The sequence below is a fragment of the Pezoporus wallicus genome, unplaced genomic scaffold, assembly GCF_028554395.1.
Source record: "Pezoporus wallicus isolate ANWC-B61680 ecotype Strahan unplaced genomic scaffold, APGP_CSIRO_Pwel_v1 contig_14114, whole genome shotgun sequence".
Taxonomy (NCBI): domain Eukaryota; kingdom Metazoa; phylum Chordata; class Aves; order Psittaciformes; family Psittacidae; genus Pezoporus; species Pezoporus wallicus.
This window is the reverse complement of record NW_026635323.1, coordinates 26,295-44,408: the sequence shown is the minus strand read 5'-3', so window position 1 is coordinate 44,408 and position 18,114 is coordinate 26,295. Positions and strand designations below refer to the sequence as shown.

Below are 18,114 nucleotides of genomic sequence, written 5' to 3'. Positions count from 1 at the left end.
CAATTAGATCCTGCACCTAATGAAGACCATCCCTCCCCACCCCAAAGCAGCCCCCCCCCCCTTCACCCTGAGAGAGCCCTGGGGCAGGGCCGGGGCGGGGTGGGGGCCAATTAACCAGATGACTGTAATTAAGTTGTTCTCTTCGGCTGTTCAATGAGCTCGAGCCCGCCCCGACTTCCTTGGGCGGTCCGTGTCGTCCCCCCCCCCCCCTTCCCCTCCCTTCTTCTCACATGCAGCAAATCAGCTTCAACCCCCCCCCCCCCCCCGCAGGGTCTGCAAATAAATAAATAAGAGACTCCTGATAAAATTAACCGTATGAGGAGCCGCAAATGAGGCGGAAAATCGCGTTGAAGAGCTGCCTGACAGGAGGCCGGGAGGGAGGGAGCAGCGCTGGGCGTTGCGTGCTGGCCCCCCCCACCTCCCTTTAGCCCTCCCATTGCCACCGGTCCTGCACATCTGGCAGCAGCTGCTCCAGACCCACGGTGCGGAGCGGGGCCGCCCCATGACCAGCAGGGGCACCCCAAGGTTGGGCCCGCACGGGGGGGGGGCCCTCTCTGCCCTTAACCCCCTTTCCCCCCTGTAGTGGCAGCGTTGACACGGGCGGGGGGCACGGGGCCGGTTCCCTGCTATGAAAGGGAGGGGCCGAACTGCGCGCCACCCGCCAGGGGGCGCCGCGTCTTCCCGCCACCTCATTTGCATACGGCGCGGGAGCCCACGCGGCAGCAGTGCCCCCACGCGGTGCGGCGGGGATGGTGCCGGTACCGGGCGCACGGCGACCAGGGCTTGCAGCAGCGGTCGGGGATAACGGGCTGCCTGTCGCCATGGCGACGGGCGGGGCGATGTACCGGCCTCCCTGTCGCCGTGGTTACCGTCGGCGTCACGGCTCCGCCGCCGCCGCCCCCCCCCCGCCGGGGCAGCTGTTCCTGGCTCCGTGCTCGCCCTGCGCGGTCCAAGGACTCGTCTCGGTCCCGGCACCTGTCGCCCCACAGCCCCTATTCGGGCCCCACCGGGCCCGCTGCCAGCGCTCGGCAACGGGGGATGCGGTCCCGGGGGGACGCAAGGGGAGCGGCCCCCAGGAACGGAAAAGCGGGGCGAGCGTGGGGAGGAGCAGACGTGTATTGACAACACCGGGGTACACAGCCCAGAGCCCCCCCCCCGGCACCCACGCCGCAGGAAGGGGGACCCCTTCCTTGCACCCAATGTCTCCAATGGACCAGAGCTCCTCCCACCCCCGCAGCCCGCTCCTGCCATGGTCCCCACGGAGCGATGGGGCTGCCTCCCGTCCCCATTCCCATCCCGCTCCAGCAGCTCCGTCCCTCTGGCCGGAGAGGGGGGGAGGCCCTGGGCGCTGTCCCATTCAGATCTCCTGCAGGAAGTCCACGGGGAAGAGCCCCACTTTGCGGCCGGTGTAGACTTTGACGTAACCGTTTACCTCCTCCCCCTTCTGCACCACGATCTGGGGGCAAAGGGGGTGATGGTGACACCCCATAGAGCCCCCCCCCTAGGGTGGGAGCAGCGAGGACCAAAGGGCTCCTGTCTCACCTGATCCTTCTTGAGCGTGATCTGCCCGATCTCCCTGTTGCCCACGAAGGAGCGCGTCACCTTGTGCACCCGCTCGCCCGCCCGCACCCGGATGATGAAGTTTGGAGGGAAATATCCAACTTTCTCCCCGATCTTCCCCTGGAAGGAATCAGTGGCTGGGTGCGAGGTGTGGGTCGGAGCCACCCTGAGCGACCCCCTCAACAACCAGCCTGCACGGTGCGGGGTGGCGTGAGGACACAGCCATGCGATGTGCTGTAAGCGCTGCATCTTTCCCCTTCTGTGCCTGGAGCACCCCAGCCTTACCCTCCACCACTCCTCATTGGAGTCATCGACCACTGTGATCTTCTCCCCGGGCCTGCGAAGGGAAGGATGGGTTCAGAATGAGGGGGTGCTGGGACCCCCTCCCTGGCCCCTTGTTGCTCCCCTCCTCACCCCTGTGCTCTCGATATGGCTGGTTACTTACGGGAAATCCAGGTCATCTTTCTCCAGGGCTTTGAAGCGATAAATTGCCACGAAATAGTGAGACTGGGGGAAGCCACCGCGTGTCCCTGGCTGTAGCTTCTTGCTCTATGGGAGTAGGAAAAGGGGGTCGGTGCCCCAGAGCTGCTGAAAGCCCCAGGGAGCTCCCTGCAGCCTCTCCCCGCGCTGCTCCATAGCGTGAGGGTGACGGGTACCTTGTCGTCTGTTGGGCTCTTCTCAGTCTTCTTGTTCCCTTCAGAGGCGCCTGGAAATGGGAGGATGAGGGCTTACATCTCTCCTCGTGCTGCCTCCCAGCCTGGGACCCTCCCAGGGATCTCCAGGTCAACAAGGGGAAGCCCCTGAAGACCCCCACTTCCTATGGGGCAAAATCCATCCCAAGTGGGCCTCCCCATGAGGGTCCCTCCCTGCGCGGTGCTCATGGCTCAGCCCCCCGATGCCACAGCACTCACCGCTCTCCGTTTTGCCTCCTTGCGGCTTCGTGGCCTCTGGTTCCTCATCCATCATAGCAGCCAAAGGCTGCAAGGCAGAGAGCCGTCAGGGGGCGTGGGGCGGGCAGGGAGGGGGGGTGGCCATGGGGTGCTCACTCACGTTTTTCTTGTCATCCTGCCCTTTCTTGCGCTCCTTGTTGGCCATGATGACGCCCGTCCGCAGGGTCTCGAACACGGGGTCGCTCCTGTCGGCTGCTGCGGTGGCACAAGGGACGGTGAGAGGGGTTCGGGTGCACGGGGAGATGGGGGCACCCAGCACCCAACTTACAGAGCTGGTCCTTGATGCAGAGCTGGTCACTGTAGAGGGGTGAGCTGTACGCCCGGCGGAAGCCCGGCGGCTGCGAGGGGGAAGAGTTAGAGCATCGATCCCTGCCCACACACCAGCCGAGGGGATGGAGAGCACGGGGGCACGGAGGGGAGCACCCCCAGAGCATGGCACTGCGAGGGAGAGCACTCACGATCTTGCCGAAGCAGCGCTGCATCTCCACGTAGGTCTGGCAGTGGTGGTGGATGTTGGTTTTGCAGTTCTTGCACCTCAGGCCAAACTTGTTGTTGACTGACAGTGTAAGGGGTGGAAAGGAGAGGCAATGTGACACTGCAGCTGCAGGGACGGCTGGGCTGGAGCCCTCGCCAGCCTTGGCCCCCAGCACCCCTCAGCACTCACGGACAATCATGCGGGCACAAACATCACAGAACTTGGGCTTTTTGAAGTAATGATCTTTGAACTTGTGGGGTTTGTCATTGACGAGTTGCGGGGGCTCGGGGGGCGGCTCAGGCTCCTCTTCTTCCTCCTCTTCCTCATCCTCATAGATGTAGAAGATGGGTCCCCCTGAGGGGCTGACCAGCTCCCCATTGGGCTGCGGCTCTGGTGGGGCCTCCTCCTTGGGTTTTTGCTGGAAAAGCTGCTTCAGTTTCTGTAGCTGCTGGGCAGGAGAGGATGGATGCACAGGGCAGGCGTGTGGGGTGAGGCCGGCAGGCAGAGGACCCAGTGCCTGGCTCCCGGCCCCTTCGCTCTGACCTAGAGACTCCTTCATCCCCAGTGAGAAGAGACCCCGGGCATCCTGAGGCAGAAACTGTGAGGATGGGGACCCTTCTCCCGCTAAAGGAGAAACCGTGGCTCCTGAGCGTGATGTGGGTATGGGAAGAGCCAAGCTGGGAAACGACCCCCAGTCTCCTGCTGGATCAGGAGCCCACTGGGCATCCCTGCTCCCACAAAGCCTCCTGGGGCCAAGGCACAGCTGATGCTCGGAAGGTGCCTTCCCCACCCACCCAAGCTGCCCTGTGGGTACCCACTTACCCGGCTTTTGGGTTTCCCACCTGAAGCAGGTGAAGCTGGTGGCTCCGGCACTTCCTTCTCTGTCATGCTATGGGGGAAAAGGAGACATCACATTAGCTGGGGCTGTTCCCATTGAAGGGCAGGAGCAGCCCAGACCTCGCTGGGTGAGAAGCATCTTCAGAGCCGCTGCCTCCCTCTGCCCCAAGCACCATCACCCCCAGCAAGGGCCCATCCTGCGCAGGCTGGAGACTGGGCTGCTGCTTGCTCTATGGATGCGGTGCCATGCGCTGCGAGCCAGACCCTGGCCTACCTGCACATGTCCAGACATCTCCACCTCATGATTACACTGCAAACAGTGCTACTCTGGCCCCCCCAGGACCAGCACACGCCTGTGGTGCTGCTTGGCATCACCGCACAGCCCTGCTTTCTTCTCCCTGTGCTACCACGAGGGCAGGATTTGCTCCTGCATCCCCCAAACATGCCCAGTCTTGCTTTTGACTCAACCATCCCCATGGTCCCTCTACCCAGCCATCACTATTTTTGGTGATACCCAACACAAGCCCCCCCCATGCCCCCATGGAAACCAACCATCAGGGAAAGAGCAATGGGGACCAAGGAGCCATGGGGCAAGGGGGTGCTGCAGACGCAGAGCCCTGGGGTCTGGCATCAATAAGGAGGGGGGCAAAAGCAGGGGGGTGGTGGTGGTGGGTGGTCACAACAAGGGGTCACTGCAGAGGGAATCAATCCCACTTACACTGTGCTTGGAGCTCTCGCCCTGCGATGAAGAGCCCCTCGATGGGCGGGCGATGGTGGGGCCTCGGCAGGCACGGAGCCCCCAGGCCTCGGTGCCGGTGCAGGGAGGGGGCAGCCGCCCCGGTGCTGTGCGGTGCAGGAGTGACAGGGCAGAGGGGAGCCGACAGCTGAGCGCGGCCGGAGGCTGACGCCGGGAAATTGGAGCCCATGCGGGAGGCGGAGGGGAGCGGGGCCAGGGGAGGCACCGGCTATTTGCGTTTGTGGGTTGCTGGGCGGGCCAGAGGCCACCCCCCCACTGGCAGCAGCGCCGGGGCACGCCGAGGGCTCCAGCCTTCAGCTCCTGTTTGTGCTGGTGCTGGAGGCCCCTGCAGCCGGGAGGGGAAAAGGGGAAGAGCGGCAGCAGGGGGTCTCTGCCCCCCGACCTGTGTCCCTGCCAGGTTGTGCCTTAGCACCAAGCGTGGGGCTGGACCCATCGCCCCCGGGCCAGGCAGCTCTTACCTCTCCATCCATGCCTGCTTCTGCTGGAAGCCCCCGGGGTGCTGCAGGAGGCTCCCTTGCTGCACGCAGTGCTGCGGTGAGGGTGATGGCACCTGCAGGGCAGGAGGAGGCAGCGATGCCTGCGCCTACAAGCTCCGGGGCTGCTTCCCTGTCATCAGGAGGAAGATGTTGCTTCCTGGCAGGGCATGCCCTGTGCCCCCCTTCCTGCACTGCACAGGGCTGTGAGCATCTTACAGGGAGGACCAGCCCCTGGTCAAAGTGCTGGGTGCAGCATCCTCCTGCCTCCCAAAGAGGCAGCCCCTAGCACTGGTACTGGCAGAGAATGGGAAAGCAGCGTTAAAGTGATGGACAAGTTTTCCTTTTGTTTGTTTTTTTATTTAAAAACACCCCCCCCCCAAATAAAATAAAACAAAAAAAAAATATCCATCCCTCCCCCCCCCCCCCCCCCAAATAATAATCAGATTAAATAAAATGTGCAGTGAACATACCAATTCAACACCTGTATGTGCGGTTCAACACAGTGCTTAACAAAACAACATACACAGGGGAAGGTGGGCGGGCAGGGGCAGCACTCCAAAAAATAATAATAATAATAATAATTAATAATAATAATTAAAAAAAAATCAATTTCTCGTCTCTTAATTCTGTCCATATAAATATATCCATGAAGGAGGGCAAGGGGAAGGGCGGGCAGGAAGGAAAAAGAGAAGGCAAGAGGGGAGTGCCTGCAAGTCCAGTGTGCTCTGCGTGCCTGTGCGTGAGCCCTACTGTGAGCTGGCACGCTCCAGCACCCGCAAGTCGTAGTTCTTTTTGGCCACACGCAGCTTGAAGCGGCTGAGGGAGTTGTTGAGGCGGAGGGAGGCGTTTTGGGCAGCCAGCGGGCTGGGGAACACGGCCACGATGGTGTATAAGGCAGCGAGGTCACTGTGCCTGCCGTTCTCCGGAGTGCCGGTGCCGTCCCCGCCACCTCCATCCCCGCGGCGCCCCTGAGTCTCTTTGAGCCACTGGATTTTGGCCCCGGCCATGGCGAGCTGAGTGAAGAGCTTGTCAGCCTCCGTCCGAGTGATGCCCTCGGGCAGGTCCGTCACCTCCAGCACTCGGCCCAGCACTGCAGTGGGGAGACAGCACGTGGGGTTTGGGGGGGGCTCCCCACCCAAGTCACTGCTACTGCAACTAAGCTGCCCCCACCTTCCTGCTTCCTGCAGCCTGACCATTTGGATGCTCACATCCCAGTCCCTGCATGCTTCAAGAGGAGGCTGCTGTTTCCCATTTGCTCCAGCCCTCCTTGCTTCCTCTGCCTGGGCATGGCTTCCCAGTCAGGGTGCTCTGCTCCAGCTTCCCACCCTAACCCCTGGGTACCGGGATTGGGAGCCAATCCACCTCTCCTGCCCTCTATCCCTGGAAGGGAGAAAGACACCCATGGAGGAGTGGTGTGAATCCTGAGCGTGACACTGCTCCTGGTGCTCAGCCCCCGGCCAGATCCCCTTTGTGTCATGCCCACCTCTTTGCCTCCACTCTGTGGTACCCAAACACTTCTGCTGCCTCTTGGCTCCAGCCTTGCCTTTTGGGCTTAGCAGAGGGCTGGCTGAATGGATTCTTTGCTAATATTAACGTGGCATGTAACGAACATGCCAGCCGCAGGGAGAGGGACAGCTCTTAAAGGGCTCCCTGCAACCAGCTGCTGCTGGTGGTGGTGGTGGGGACGTGGAGGTGACAAAGGGGACAAGCCTAAGACCCCATAGAACCAGTGAAGACTGCATCCCCCCCCCCCCCCCGTGCCAGCTGGGGGCAGAGGTGGCAGCTGGAGTCTCTGCCAACGGCAGCTATGCCATCCAGTGGGGACTGCTCAGTGGGTACAGAGTGAACTGTTTGAGGAGGGTCACTTGCCTACATCGCTTGTCCCAAGGTCAGTGGATGCTGACTTGAGGGCTTGTCTCTTGCTCCGGTTGCCATGTTTCATTCCAGTCTGCCCCTTAAAGAATAAAGCCAGCAGAGTGTCACCCGAGGAGACACTGTGGCCTTACAGTGCCCCCACAGAGCATCCTGGGGAGGCCAAACTCGACCGGGCCATCACTGCGAAGGGGGATGAAGACACCAGGATGAAGCTTGCACCCTCGGCACCTTTGAGGTGACACCATGCTTGGGTGAGAGGAGATCAAGGCACAGCCACGCTCCCAGGACACTGAAAGGACCTGGGGCTGACACTGCTTCTGGGTAAAGCTGGGAGCAGCACCGGGCTCTAGGGAAATCCATGGACAATGGCAGCTCTAGTGGCATAGGCAATACCTAACCGAGGGGTGCCCAGGCACAGGGCAGGGAAAGGGGTGGTCTTGTTGTGCTCCCAGGCCCATGAAAGGGTGGCTGGGTGCAGCTTTTGGCCTGGTTTTACCTGGTGTGCATTGTAGTTGGGCTGGTTGTGGAGCAGCGGCGGGGGACAGATAGACAGGTTATACTGCAGCGGCTGGCCCAGCAATGAGTAGCGCCCATCACCTGCAAAAGGGAAGCAAACATCTGGGAGGGGGGGTCCAAAGGAACCCCAGGGAAGCCCCAGCTCTGTGCTGTCCCCTTACCTTGTGTCGGGCCCATGGGCCGGGGGAACTGTGTGAGGACAGGGAGGGGGCTCAGCCCCGTGCAGACACTGTTGAGGTTGGTGACGGGCGATGGTGTCGGGGATTGGGTTGGGGACGTGATGGGGCTGCTCAGTTGGGTGCTGGCCTGGGGGAGAGAGAGCGTTAGAGAGCGCCTGCGACGGGTCCCTCTCCTGCCTCATCACCATGGGGTGATCCCACCCCCATCTCCCAGCCCATCCAGACGGCACGGGTGCTGGGGTCCTCTGTCCCCCCAGGCCGCTCCCGCAACAGGAGCTGCCTTCCTCCCAGTCCTCTCAATACCTGAGCACTGGTGTCTGGGTTGTACAGGTCTCCTGGCTTCTGCCCCCGCTGGTCCAGGCTGTAGTACTTACAATGGCTCCACTGCACCACAGGGGGATTCTGGGGGGCCTGGGGGCCATTGGGAACATTCAGCTGCATCACAACCACGCCAGGGCCTGATGGAGACACCCCTGAGGAGAGATGACAGCACCGCTACTGCCCGGGCTCTGTGCACTGCAGCTCCTGCTCACTGCAGAACAAGTCTTGCACCAACCCACCAGGCCCCAGCCAGCCTGGGATGTAATGCTGGAACCCCAATTCCTCTCATCCACTGCTCCCTGGTCCCATGCGCTGTCCTGGTGACACTGAGCCATGCTGCCAGCAGATGGGGTCCACAGCCCATAGCAGCTCCCTTTGCCTGCTCCTACCCTGCCCACACGGCAAGGAGATGCCAGGCCAGCATCAGCTGCTGTGCCACGACCTGGAAATTCCCAGTGGGCTGTGGGATGGGGAAGACTAAGGAAACCCACTGCACAGAAGCTGTCAGACTTCACCGAACCCCAGACTGATTTGGGTTGGAAGGGACTTAAAGCTCCTCCAGCTCCAACCCCCTGCCACAGGCAGGGACCCCTTCCACTAGAGCAGGGTGCTCCAAGCCCCTGTGTCCAACCTGGCCTTGAACACTGCCAGGGATGGGGCAGCCACAGCTTCTCTGGGCACCCTGTGCCAGTGCCTCAGCACCCTCCCAGGGAAGAGCTTCTGCCTAAGAGCTCAGCTCCATCTCCCCTTGGGCAGGTTCAAGCCATTCCCCTTGGCCTGTCCCTACAGGACAGCTCTGCTCACTGCAGCCCCTACAAAACCTGATCCACTTTGTGCAGAATCAGTGCCAATGCTGACAGTGACCACTCTTACCTGAATACTGCTGCTGCATCTGTGGCGGGCTGCAGGGTGATGGGGACTGTGGCATCTGATACTGTTCAGAGCCAGGAGGCTGCAGGAACCCCACCGAAGGGCTGTGAAGCAGAGAGTGCTCTGGTGAGGTGCTGGGAGCTGGGACTGGGCAAGCTCAAGAGGTGACCAGCATCTGTGGTACCCAGGCACCTCCCTGAGCTGCAGGAGCAGGATGCTGTGCCCTTCCCTGGGGCAGCAGGACCCCTTTCTCCCCAGGGCAGGTCAGAGATACAGAAGCTTTACCTGGTGCCATTCTGCTGGGCAGTTGGGATGACGCTGTAGTAGATGGGCACCCCCCCAGTCTGAATGCCCCCCTGCACAGACTGGCTGGCTGGTACAAGCACTGGCTGCTGGAAGGGCTGCTGGACCACACTCTGGGACTCATTGGCCATGGGAACCTGTGCAGGGAGGAAAGAAGCAGCACTATGTAATGACAGGTAACATGGAGCAGAAGCAGGGAGAACTGGCCCCAAAGAGACACCAAGGAGACCCATACAAGGTAGAACAGATGCCGGATGGGTGGCTACTGCAGCCCACAGCAAGCTTGCCCAGGCAAAGGGAGCACCTCCCAGTTCTTCTGCAAGCACAACGGCAAAGGGACTGACTGGGACTCAGTCCTCAAGGCACGTGGGACATCCTCAAGGCACGTCCCACATAGATGCAGACGCAGACAAGCATCTTCTCAAGGGAAGTCTCCACCTTTGGCTCCACCATGCAGGCACAGGAAGAGAGTGCTTCCCCCACAGTCCCCTTCCCAAGAGCCCCTCATTGGAGAGCAACTGCAGCCTACCTGGTACGAAGGCAGTGGAGTGTACTGGACCATCAGACCTTGCATCTGGCTCCCCATATTGCTCCTCTGGCTGCTGAGGAGGCCAGGGGGCTGCGCCTGCTGCACTCCCATCATATTCTGCATCTGGCCACCCATGCTGTTCCTCTGGCTGTTGAGGAGCCCAGGGGGCTGTGCCTGCTGCACTCCCATCACACCGTGGTATGTTTGCTGCTGGTTGGACATCATTGGCTGTAAACCTATCAGAACAGGGTTTAAATGGAAGAGCTTCCCAGCTGGCCACAGGAAACAGCTTGAGACTTGGCAGCTGAGGTGCTCAAATCCTGCTTTGCCCCATCTCTTGCTAAAAAGTGGGAAAAGGGCTTCCCTTATGGCAGGCGTGAGAAGACCTTAAGGAAGCTCCTGGCTTTAAATCCACCCTGGGACACCTCAGTGCATGCTACACACTAAGAGGGAGGGAAAGGACCAGAAGGGGCCTTTGCAGCTGCCCTTTGCACAGCCTGGCCCTAGGCAGTGCATGGGAGATCCTGAAGAACCAACAAGAGTTACAGGTAAGGAACCCATGCCCCTTGGCCCCCATTTCCCCCCGGCTTACCAGGCTGCTGGGACTGCTGAGGGAGCTGCTGAGTGCGCTGGGAGCTGTAGGCCACTGGGTGACTGAGAGATCGGTATTGCTGGCTGGAGTTTGGGTACTGCCCGGGAGGGTAGTAAGAAACCTGAATCTATCAGAACCAAGAAAACATGGTGCTGAGAACACAAGAGGGATGGGACCAAGAAGGCTGGGTCCCCAGGCCCAGTCTGCTCTCCCACCTTCTGCTGAATGAAACCAACCAAGTGATAGCTCCTCAGGCAATCAGCCCCTTCCCGCTCCTCCCAGCCTCCACATCCAAGCCTTTCCCAGCCCAGCAGTGCAAGAGCGCTCTCATCACACCCAGAGGGAGCAACCTTAGAGGTTATAAAGCCCTGCAGGACCCCAAAGAGAGCTTAGAGGTGTCAGCCCTGAGTTGGTCACCGAGCCTATGGTCAAGGGGGGTCCCCAGGTAAGTGCCCCAGAGGGGCAAAGAGGCAGAGATCACCCTGCTGTGTGCTGACCCATCACAAATAAGCAGCAGAAGCAGCAGAGACCCACTCTCAAGGAGCTGCTCCCCTGCAGCCCCCTCGCCCCATAGAGGTGCACATCCCCTTTGGGCTTGTGGGTGCTCTTACTTGCTGGGGAGGCTGAATGTAGCCCTGGGGCTGCAGCACCTGCTGGGTGGGGGCCGTGTGCCCTGAGGCAGAGTAGTTGGAGGTGGGAATGGGCTGCCCAGGGGTTGCCATGATGAATCCTGTCTGCTGAGGATGCTGGGAGATGAGGGATGACTGGAACATCGCCGAGGAAGGATCCGGTGCTTCCGTAGAGCCCTGTCGGCTGAGGCTTATCTGCCCAAAGGGGTTGCTGAGTTCATCGGCCTGCATCGGGGAGAAGTGGGAAGGATGGAGGAGGACAGCACGTAGGACATGGAGGACACAGCTCTGCAGACCCCTTCTCCCTACTCTGTGGGGAGGAGCTCACCCAAGAAAGGTCCCCAGAAATGAGCCACACACCAAGAGCACTCTGCAGCACGGGGCGGGGGGTAGAGGCATGCGTGCTGCTTGCAGGGCTGCATGCTCAGCAGGCACTGGTGACAAGCAGGGCCCCACACATGCAGGGGTGGCCCCAGCCCAGGGTGTCCCATTCCCAAAAGAGGTAACACAGTCTGACTGAGACCACAGGGCAGCCACGGTCCTTGGACCCCATTGCTGTGCACAAGCATCACTTCTGGTGGAGCTTTGGCACTTGGTCTTGCCCAGGCTCTTTCCATGCTCATCAATGCCTGGCCCTGGTGGGTCTCACAGTCTCAGGCATCCCACTGCCTTGACCCTATGGCAGCACAGAGCCTCCGTGAATCCCAAACCCACTGGGTGCAGTGTCCGCAATGCACCTGGTTAGCAAAAGCTCACACAACACAGCACACGGGCACAACAGAGAGTGCAGAAGAGGAAATGGGGTTTGTACCAAGTTGTACTGCTGGGGTGGAGAGACTGGCAAGAGGACTTGGGGGCAGGAGCTTGGAGAATACTGAACAGGCTGCAGCGCTGGGACCGGCTATGACCAGCAGAGAAGGGAGGAGAGTGGGAAAAGGGGGGGAAGGAAGGACAGAAGGAAGGAGAGAAAGAAGGAACAACAAGGTTAGTCAAGTGAGGCAACTGCAAACACAGAGGGGGGCATTGCAGAGGGTTGGAAAGCAAGGAGAGCAGAGCAGGGGAGCAGTCACCTCTCTGGGAGGACACACATCCCCACCCCTTGCTTTGTGGAGCTGCGAAGGCTGATGCCTCTTGATGCTGACACCTAACTCAAGCACCACCTCCTATGCTTTGAGCACTGAAGCTGCGGGTGCACCAGGGGGACAGTGTGTTTTCACATCTTTCACCAACACTCAAACACAGCCAAGTTTGGTCCTGCGCTATCAGGACAGCCAAACAGTACAAGATACAAAGGAAAACCTCAGCAAGATGCAGTGACCCTGTGTGAGCTCCAGAAGCTTGCTGGGTGTTCAAACCTCAGATGAGCCTCAGGAACAGAACAAAGTATGCAGGAACAAGGGCTCCAGACTCAGGATTAGCCCTGCAGGTTGTGGAATGTCACTTGGGTTTAACCCAGGGAGGGTCTGCAGAATACCAGACCCAGGTACAGCTCAGGTCTGCCTCTTCCCGGGACAGGAGGTGACCACTGGGGAAGCTCAAACCCAGCTACTGTTTGTGACAATCCCTCACCAGGATGGCAACAGGTTCCAGAACATGACCCCAGCACTCAGCAAAAGGCTATAGATCCCTTGCCAGGAGAGCTGCTGGCCTGAGCAGATAGTGAAGAGGCTGGCAAGCTGTCACATAGCATCATCCACAGCCACAGCAAGGCCCCATAGCATGGAGGAATCATCACTCCCTAACAGGCAGCAAGGGTGAAGATACCCAAACCCCACTGGGCAAGTGTGAATCCAGAGCACCCTGGCTCTGTTTCTACCTCCCTGCTGGGTGCCCAAGGAGCTTATGGAGTCCCTGGATGCTGTGCAGCAACTCACCTGGGATATCATGTGGTTGCTCATGGCTGGCTGCTGCTGGGCTGCAGGTGGAAGTCCCTGGGGCTGTGGTGGTGGCTGCTGGGGTGGCTGTGGTTGAGGCTGTTGGGCTGTGCAGGGCAGGAGGCCACGGCTGGGCTGTGAAGAGGGGGATTGGCTGCATGCTTCAGGGGCACCTAGTACCAGACCTTGAACAGAGAAAGGCATGGCAGGGTTGGTACCTGAGAGAGAAAACACATGGGTTTGTTGATGGGGGGGTAGATCCTGTCACTACCTCCTGCACCGCAGCCAGATTAGAGTCTCTGCTGTCCACATGGTAGCTGCCCCAGGGGACAGGGTGAGCAGGCTGCAGGCTAAGTCAGTTTGCCTCAAGGTGCTGACACTCTCAGCACTCCGGGTTATGGCACCTCTCTCACCGTGTCTGTACAGGTCCACAGCTGCTCACAGCTCCTCCCCCTGCTCCACACAGGGAATGTGACCAGGAGGCAATCACTGTTCCACACTACAGCCATGACTTGCATAGCTGCTATTCCCAAGAGCGTGCTCTCCTCCCTGACCCCAGCGCAGCACCCACGTTCCACACTGGGACACAGCAGTCCCCACCCATAGGTCTCAGGTAGGTGCTATATGCCTCACCTCAGGCCTTCCAGTGGGCAGAGGAACCTGATGTTAACAGCAGCCCCTGCCTGATGCAGGGCCCTCCACCTCAGCACAAGGCAGAGATGACAGCTTGGGGTGCTATCAGGTACACTCCTGTCAGCTCAGTACCCTAAACCAGTCTGTGGGGAGAAGCTGAGCTGCTCCCAGTCACAGCTCAGTTCTGTGGCTCAGCCACTAACTACATGGTCATGACCTGTTCAAGTGCTTGCCCTGAACAGAGAATCCTATTTTATGGCCCCACAGATCCAGCACACGCACATCTTTGAGTACAAGCCTAGGAGATGGAAGGCTGGAAGCAATTCCTTCCCATGGGAGGAAAAACGGTTTGGAAGGAGCGCAATAGATGCTGCAGGGCACCCAGCTGGGAACTGCTCTCCTCACTATTTCAGTCTCACTTCCAGAAATAAAAGGGCTGTGAAACTATTGCTTGATGCCCAGTAGCTGCTATTTAATGAATTCTGCCTCTGATCTACTGCATTGCAACAGCTCATCTTCAGGCATTCTGCTAAGGATGTCTGTATCAGCAGCCGCATGGTGCAAAGAGGGAAACAGCTTCTGACAGTTGCCCAAGGGCTAAATGCTGAGATGGGAAAAGAGCCCCACAGTCCTCAGCACTTCCTCCCCCACAGAATAAATGAGGATATCAAAGGTGGTGCTTGCTTTTTCCCTCTTGCACCCAAGTGAAAATTCCTGGATGCTGCTCACTGACATTGCACAGCGAAGGTAACCAGCGTGGCTCCTCATTTAGCACTGCACCATTAAAATCATCAGATCCCAGACTGGTTTGTGTTGGAAGGGACCTTAGAGCTCATCCAGTTCCAGCCCCCTGCCACTACACTCTCAGGAGTATAGTGAATCATATGGAGTGAACGTTGCAGGCAGATACCACTGAACGCAGTTGTTTGATGAGACAGACTGTGTGCCTGATGAGCCAGACTAATCTAGCCCTCCTTTGTTGGAAAGCAAGGAAAAGGGCCAGATGGTTCACCCTAACTAAAGGCTCCTTAGGCCTGTGAGGGATTCTGGAGAGCAGAACCTCTAGCACAGCAGGGGAGAGAAAACAACAGCTCCAGGGTATGGGACTAACCAATGTCCTTTGTCTTGGGGAGCTGTGCTAAAGGGAAGGAAGATCTAACAGGGGGTAATGAAAAAAGCAGACGATGCAACTGGTATATCCCTGTCCAGGTACCGGATGCATTCAGATGATGCCAACCACGTCCCACAGGCAAAGCATCACGAGCCCCAGCTCCTCAGCCCAAAGACCGTGACCAGTCCAGTACCTGCCCGGGACGTCCTGCTGGCAGTGCTGCCTTTGCTGCTCCCGATGCTGTCCCCCCGTGTCAGGATGGAGATGCCACTGAAGCTGCTGGCTTTGGTAACGGGTGGTCGCAGGCTGCGGACGGAGCCATCGGAGTCTGTGCTGCTCCACGGCCGAGGTTCCAGAGACTTTATCTCGCTCTCGGTGCTGCTCTGGCGGCTGCCCGAGGCCCGGCTCAAACTGTCCCGGTTGGCCCTGCGGAGATGGAAGGAATGAGACCCCACGTCCCACGGCAAGGGGCAGCGGCAGGACCGGCAGCAGGGCTGCCGCGCTGCGGGGGGAGCCCCAGCAGCTCCTGGGACACAGCACACGGGCACTTTGCGTGGGGATCTGACAGCAAACACATGCCCCGGGGCACAGCTTCCTCGGGCATGCACTAGGAAGAGCCAGGCCCTGCTGCTGGTCCTTGGTGGGCGTCGAGAGCTGGCTCTTGGCCCTTTCCCCTAGCCAGATCCCCACCTGGAAGAGAAGCCAGCGGGGTCAGAGCATGAGCCCTTGCTAAAGCCCTCCTTGTCTCACAACAGGGAGCTTTTAACAGAGGCCTTGAGACGAGGCTGATGGAGTCCACTTTCCACACCAGCCCTGGTGAGCCTTCCTGCTCAGCTGGAACACCTACATGCTGGGATGTTGCTATACCCAGAGCCGTGCTCCCACTTGATCACCCTCCCTTAGCCCCAGATCTGGCTACTTTACAGGGCTTTAGAAAGAACCAGCACCCCATCCTAAGCAGTGAGCCCGGCTTCCAGCTAAGGCTCACAAGCACAGGCATGGGTTCCCAGGTCTTTGCCAAGGAGGAAAGGAGAAGGCAGCACCGGAGGAGATGCTCCCACAGGGCTGCAGGCTGAGCCCGGCAGCAGCTCCACACAGCAGTGGAGGGGAAAAGAAAGGCTTGGAAGAAACTTCTGAAGTGATGTCCTAGGCTGCTGGGAGCATGGGAGAGCCAAAGCAAACACATCCCTTGGGAAACCTGAATAATGGTTCTAACCCTAAAGAGGTAAAGGAACTGGACTATGTAGACTCCTGCTTTTCCTACTCCTGCTACTCCAGGCATGCTGTCACACTCTTGCCTTCTAAAAGCACTGCCCCAGCAGCTTCAGCCATGCCTTTCTCTCCCTCTGCTTTACTACAGCCTGTTTCCAAGTGTGTCCACCAGCAGAGAGCTCTCTGCAACCACATCTGGGCTTCAGCAAGTGGAGGATGTATTGCTCCATATGCCTGGCCCAAGATGTACTACTCTGAATGCTGGGTTTTGAAGGTGGAAAGTCTCTGGAGCTCACACTGACATCACCTCCTGCTCCTGAAGAGCTTGTCTGTGTCTGTCCAGAGCTCAAAATGGTCCAAAGGCCACACATCCTCTGCTCTGAAACCACAAAAGCAAGCCAGCAGGTTAACCAAGCTCTTTAGGGACAAGTCAGAAAAGCTCCTAGAGCAGCCCTGGCTCCTAAAGCTGCAATCCCATCAGCCACCATCACTGCTCGGTGATTCCATGAACACCACTGCCACGTGTGGTACTCCAGGACACAGTCCCTGGAACTGTGCTGAGGACATTTGATTTTCCACAACAGCATCCCTCAAAAGAGCCCGAGCCATGCGACAGACTGAGAGGAGCAAAGCTGTTCCTACACTCACTTAGATCACAGAATGACTTGGGTTGAAAGGGACCTTAAAGCTCACCCAGGTCCAACCCCATGCCACGGCCCAAAAGCCCCTCTCCAGGCTTCTTGTTGCCCCTTTAGGCACTGGAGCTGCTCTAAGGCCTCCGCAGAGCTCAGCAGAGGGGCAGGATCCCCTCCCTGAGCTGCTGCTCACGCTCTGGGGGTGCAGCCCAGCACATGCAGGGGTTCTGGGCACAAGTGCACGCTGAAGCTGGGTCCTGGGGAGCTTCTCTTCACCCAACACCCCCAAGTCCTTCTCTGTAGGGCTGCTCCATCCCGTCCCCCCCAGCCCGTGGCTGTGCTTGGGGTTGCCTCCTGTCATACACAGAGATGCTTCCCCTCTGGAGCTTTGTCTATGAAATGAGAGGGCAGCAGGCACGAAGGCTTTGATTTTCATGCTATTCTTTATCCTCCTCCTTTCAGCAGCCTCCTGCAGCAAGGTGACTTGTCACTAACTCCATCCTTTCAACCTTTTCATCCACAGGAAAACTACTCCATAAGAAAATGCTGCTCAAACATGCTCCCAGTGCCCTCTGCAGCTACTCTGCTTGAAATGAAAGCCTGAGACACTTCATTGCCACCACTAAGTAATCCAGCCTTTATCATCGGGGATTAGGAACAACCCCACCTATCTGGATGCTGATCCCTGTAAGGGCAGCGGGTTTCTTGGGAGAGAAGAGGCAGAATGGTTTAAAACTGCTGAAACCCTCTGGCTTCCCCACTCTTCCCTGCCATTCCCACCTTCTCCCCCCCTCCATTTTCATCGATGGCTCAGCAAGAAACAGAACTCAAGAAATGGATGTTGCAAAAAAGACAAGGTCAAAAACGTCCCAAGGAGCCATGCACGGGGCAAACTTCCTCAGCAGGACAAGGCACAGCCTAAGTCACAGAGGGATACCTAAAAATCTGCCTCCGTTTGTGAGAACTACGAGAAAAGGCTTCTTTGGAGGTTCTGTCAGTTAACATCAGAAAAAACAACATCATTCTAGAGTCATGCAGTCCTCTGCAGAGAAAGGCAGAGCTACAGATAGTGTCTGCTGAACAGTACTGACCTGCTGTCGGTGAGATATCCGTTCTGGCCAGCCTGGAAGCACGGGAAATACATGGAGATGGGAAGGAAAGAAAGGAAAGACTTAGTAACTTTGGAAGCAACCAAGCAATTTCAAAGCAAAGAGGAGCAAAGCACTAACAGTACGGGACTTGAACACACTTTGTGTTGTGCACCAGTTACTCAGGAGTTTTGCTGCACACCAGGCCCACTCGGCTCTCCATCCAGGCCCATTAGGAACCCTTCCTGGTACCTGTGACCCTGAGATGTGTCAAGAGTTTGCAAATCTGAGTCCTCAACTCCCTCCTTCATTGCTTTAAGGCAGCTTTGACGGTAGCTTTGTCAATGGAACAACCAAGGCCAGACATACAAGGGTCCTTACGTGCTAAATGCAGTTATCAGAGCCACGTCAAAAAGGCAGAGGGCTCAAAGCCAGCTCAGGCCACCCTGCGAGAGTCGCCCCTGTCTCTGGAAGTCAGATGCAAAGCGCTGGCTCAGCCCATGAACACAGAGCAAGTGTAAGTCCATGCCCACCCCATGGTGTGCTAACCCGGGGCAGCACGTGCTCCAGTCCAGGACTACAGGCAGGGCTGCTTGCTAACCTGTCTGGATGGCTTTGGGCCTGTGCATGGAAGACAAGACCCCGATCACAACCGGCTGCAGGAGTCACTGGCTGAAGCCTGGTGACTCGAC

The 18,114-nt window shown here is 58.6% G+C and overlaps 2 protein-coding genes across 11 annotated transcripts in view; both read right to left on the bottom strand.

The window, feature by feature from the left end:
- Positions 1-1,329: 1,329 nt before the first annotated feature.
- On the bottom strand, positions 1,330-5,082 carry STAC3 (SH3 and cysteine rich domain 3). The gene is given in 14 exon segments (XM_057418674.1): positions 1,330-1,456; positions 1,543-1,680; positions 1,846-1,897; positions 2,006-2,109; positions 2,217-2,266; positions 2,472-2,538; positions 2,611-2,705; positions 2,779-2,848; positions 2,969-3,066; positions 3,175-3,433; positions 3,808-3,874; positions 4,541-4,698; positions 4,700-4,904; positions 5,038-5,082. Coding segments are annotated over 14 exon segments (1,470 nt in total). The 5' UTR covers positions 5,046-5,082; the 3' UTR covers positions 1,330-1,357.
- A 397-nt stretch (positions 5,083-5,479) lies between these two features.
- R3HDM2 (R3H domain containing 2) overlaps positions 5,480-18,114 on the bottom strand; it is a 37,025-nt gene continuing 24,390 nt past the window's right edge. For 5 of the 10 annotated variants that reach the window (XM_057418712.1, XM_057418721.1, XM_057418692.1 and 2 more), the window contains 14 exons: positions 17,426-17,457; positions 14,681-14,913; positions 12,744-12,961; positions 11,681-11,770; positions 10,852-11,094; positions 10,241-10,367; positions 9,649-9,884; positions 9,102-9,256; positions 8,820-8,920; positions 7,929-8,098; positions 7,608-7,752; positions 7,427-7,527; positions 6,925-7,009; positions 5,480-6,145 (listed from right to left, as the gene is read on the bottom strand). In XM_057418712.1, coding sequence (XP_057274695.1) covers positions 5,802-6,145; positions 6,925-7,009; positions 7,427-7,527; positions 7,608-7,752; positions 7,929-8,098; positions 8,820-8,920; positions 9,102-9,256; positions 9,649-9,884; positions 10,241-10,367; positions 10,852-11,094; positions 11,681-11,770; positions 12,744-12,961; positions 14,681-14,913; positions 17,426-17,457 — 2,280 coding nt within the window. In that variant the 3' untranslated portion in view covers positions 5,480-5,801. The remainder of the gene's footprint in view (positions 6,146-6,924; positions 7,010-7,426; positions 7,528-7,607; positions 7,753-7,928; positions 8,099-8,819; positions 8,921-9,101; positions 9,257-9,648; positions 9,885-10,240; positions 10,368-10,851; positions 11,095-11,680; positions 11,771-12,743; positions 12,962-14,680; positions 14,914-17,425; positions 17,458-18,114) is intronic. The other 5 variants (XM_057418703.1, XM_057418754.1, XM_057418746.1 and 2 more) reach the window with 3 other exon arrangements.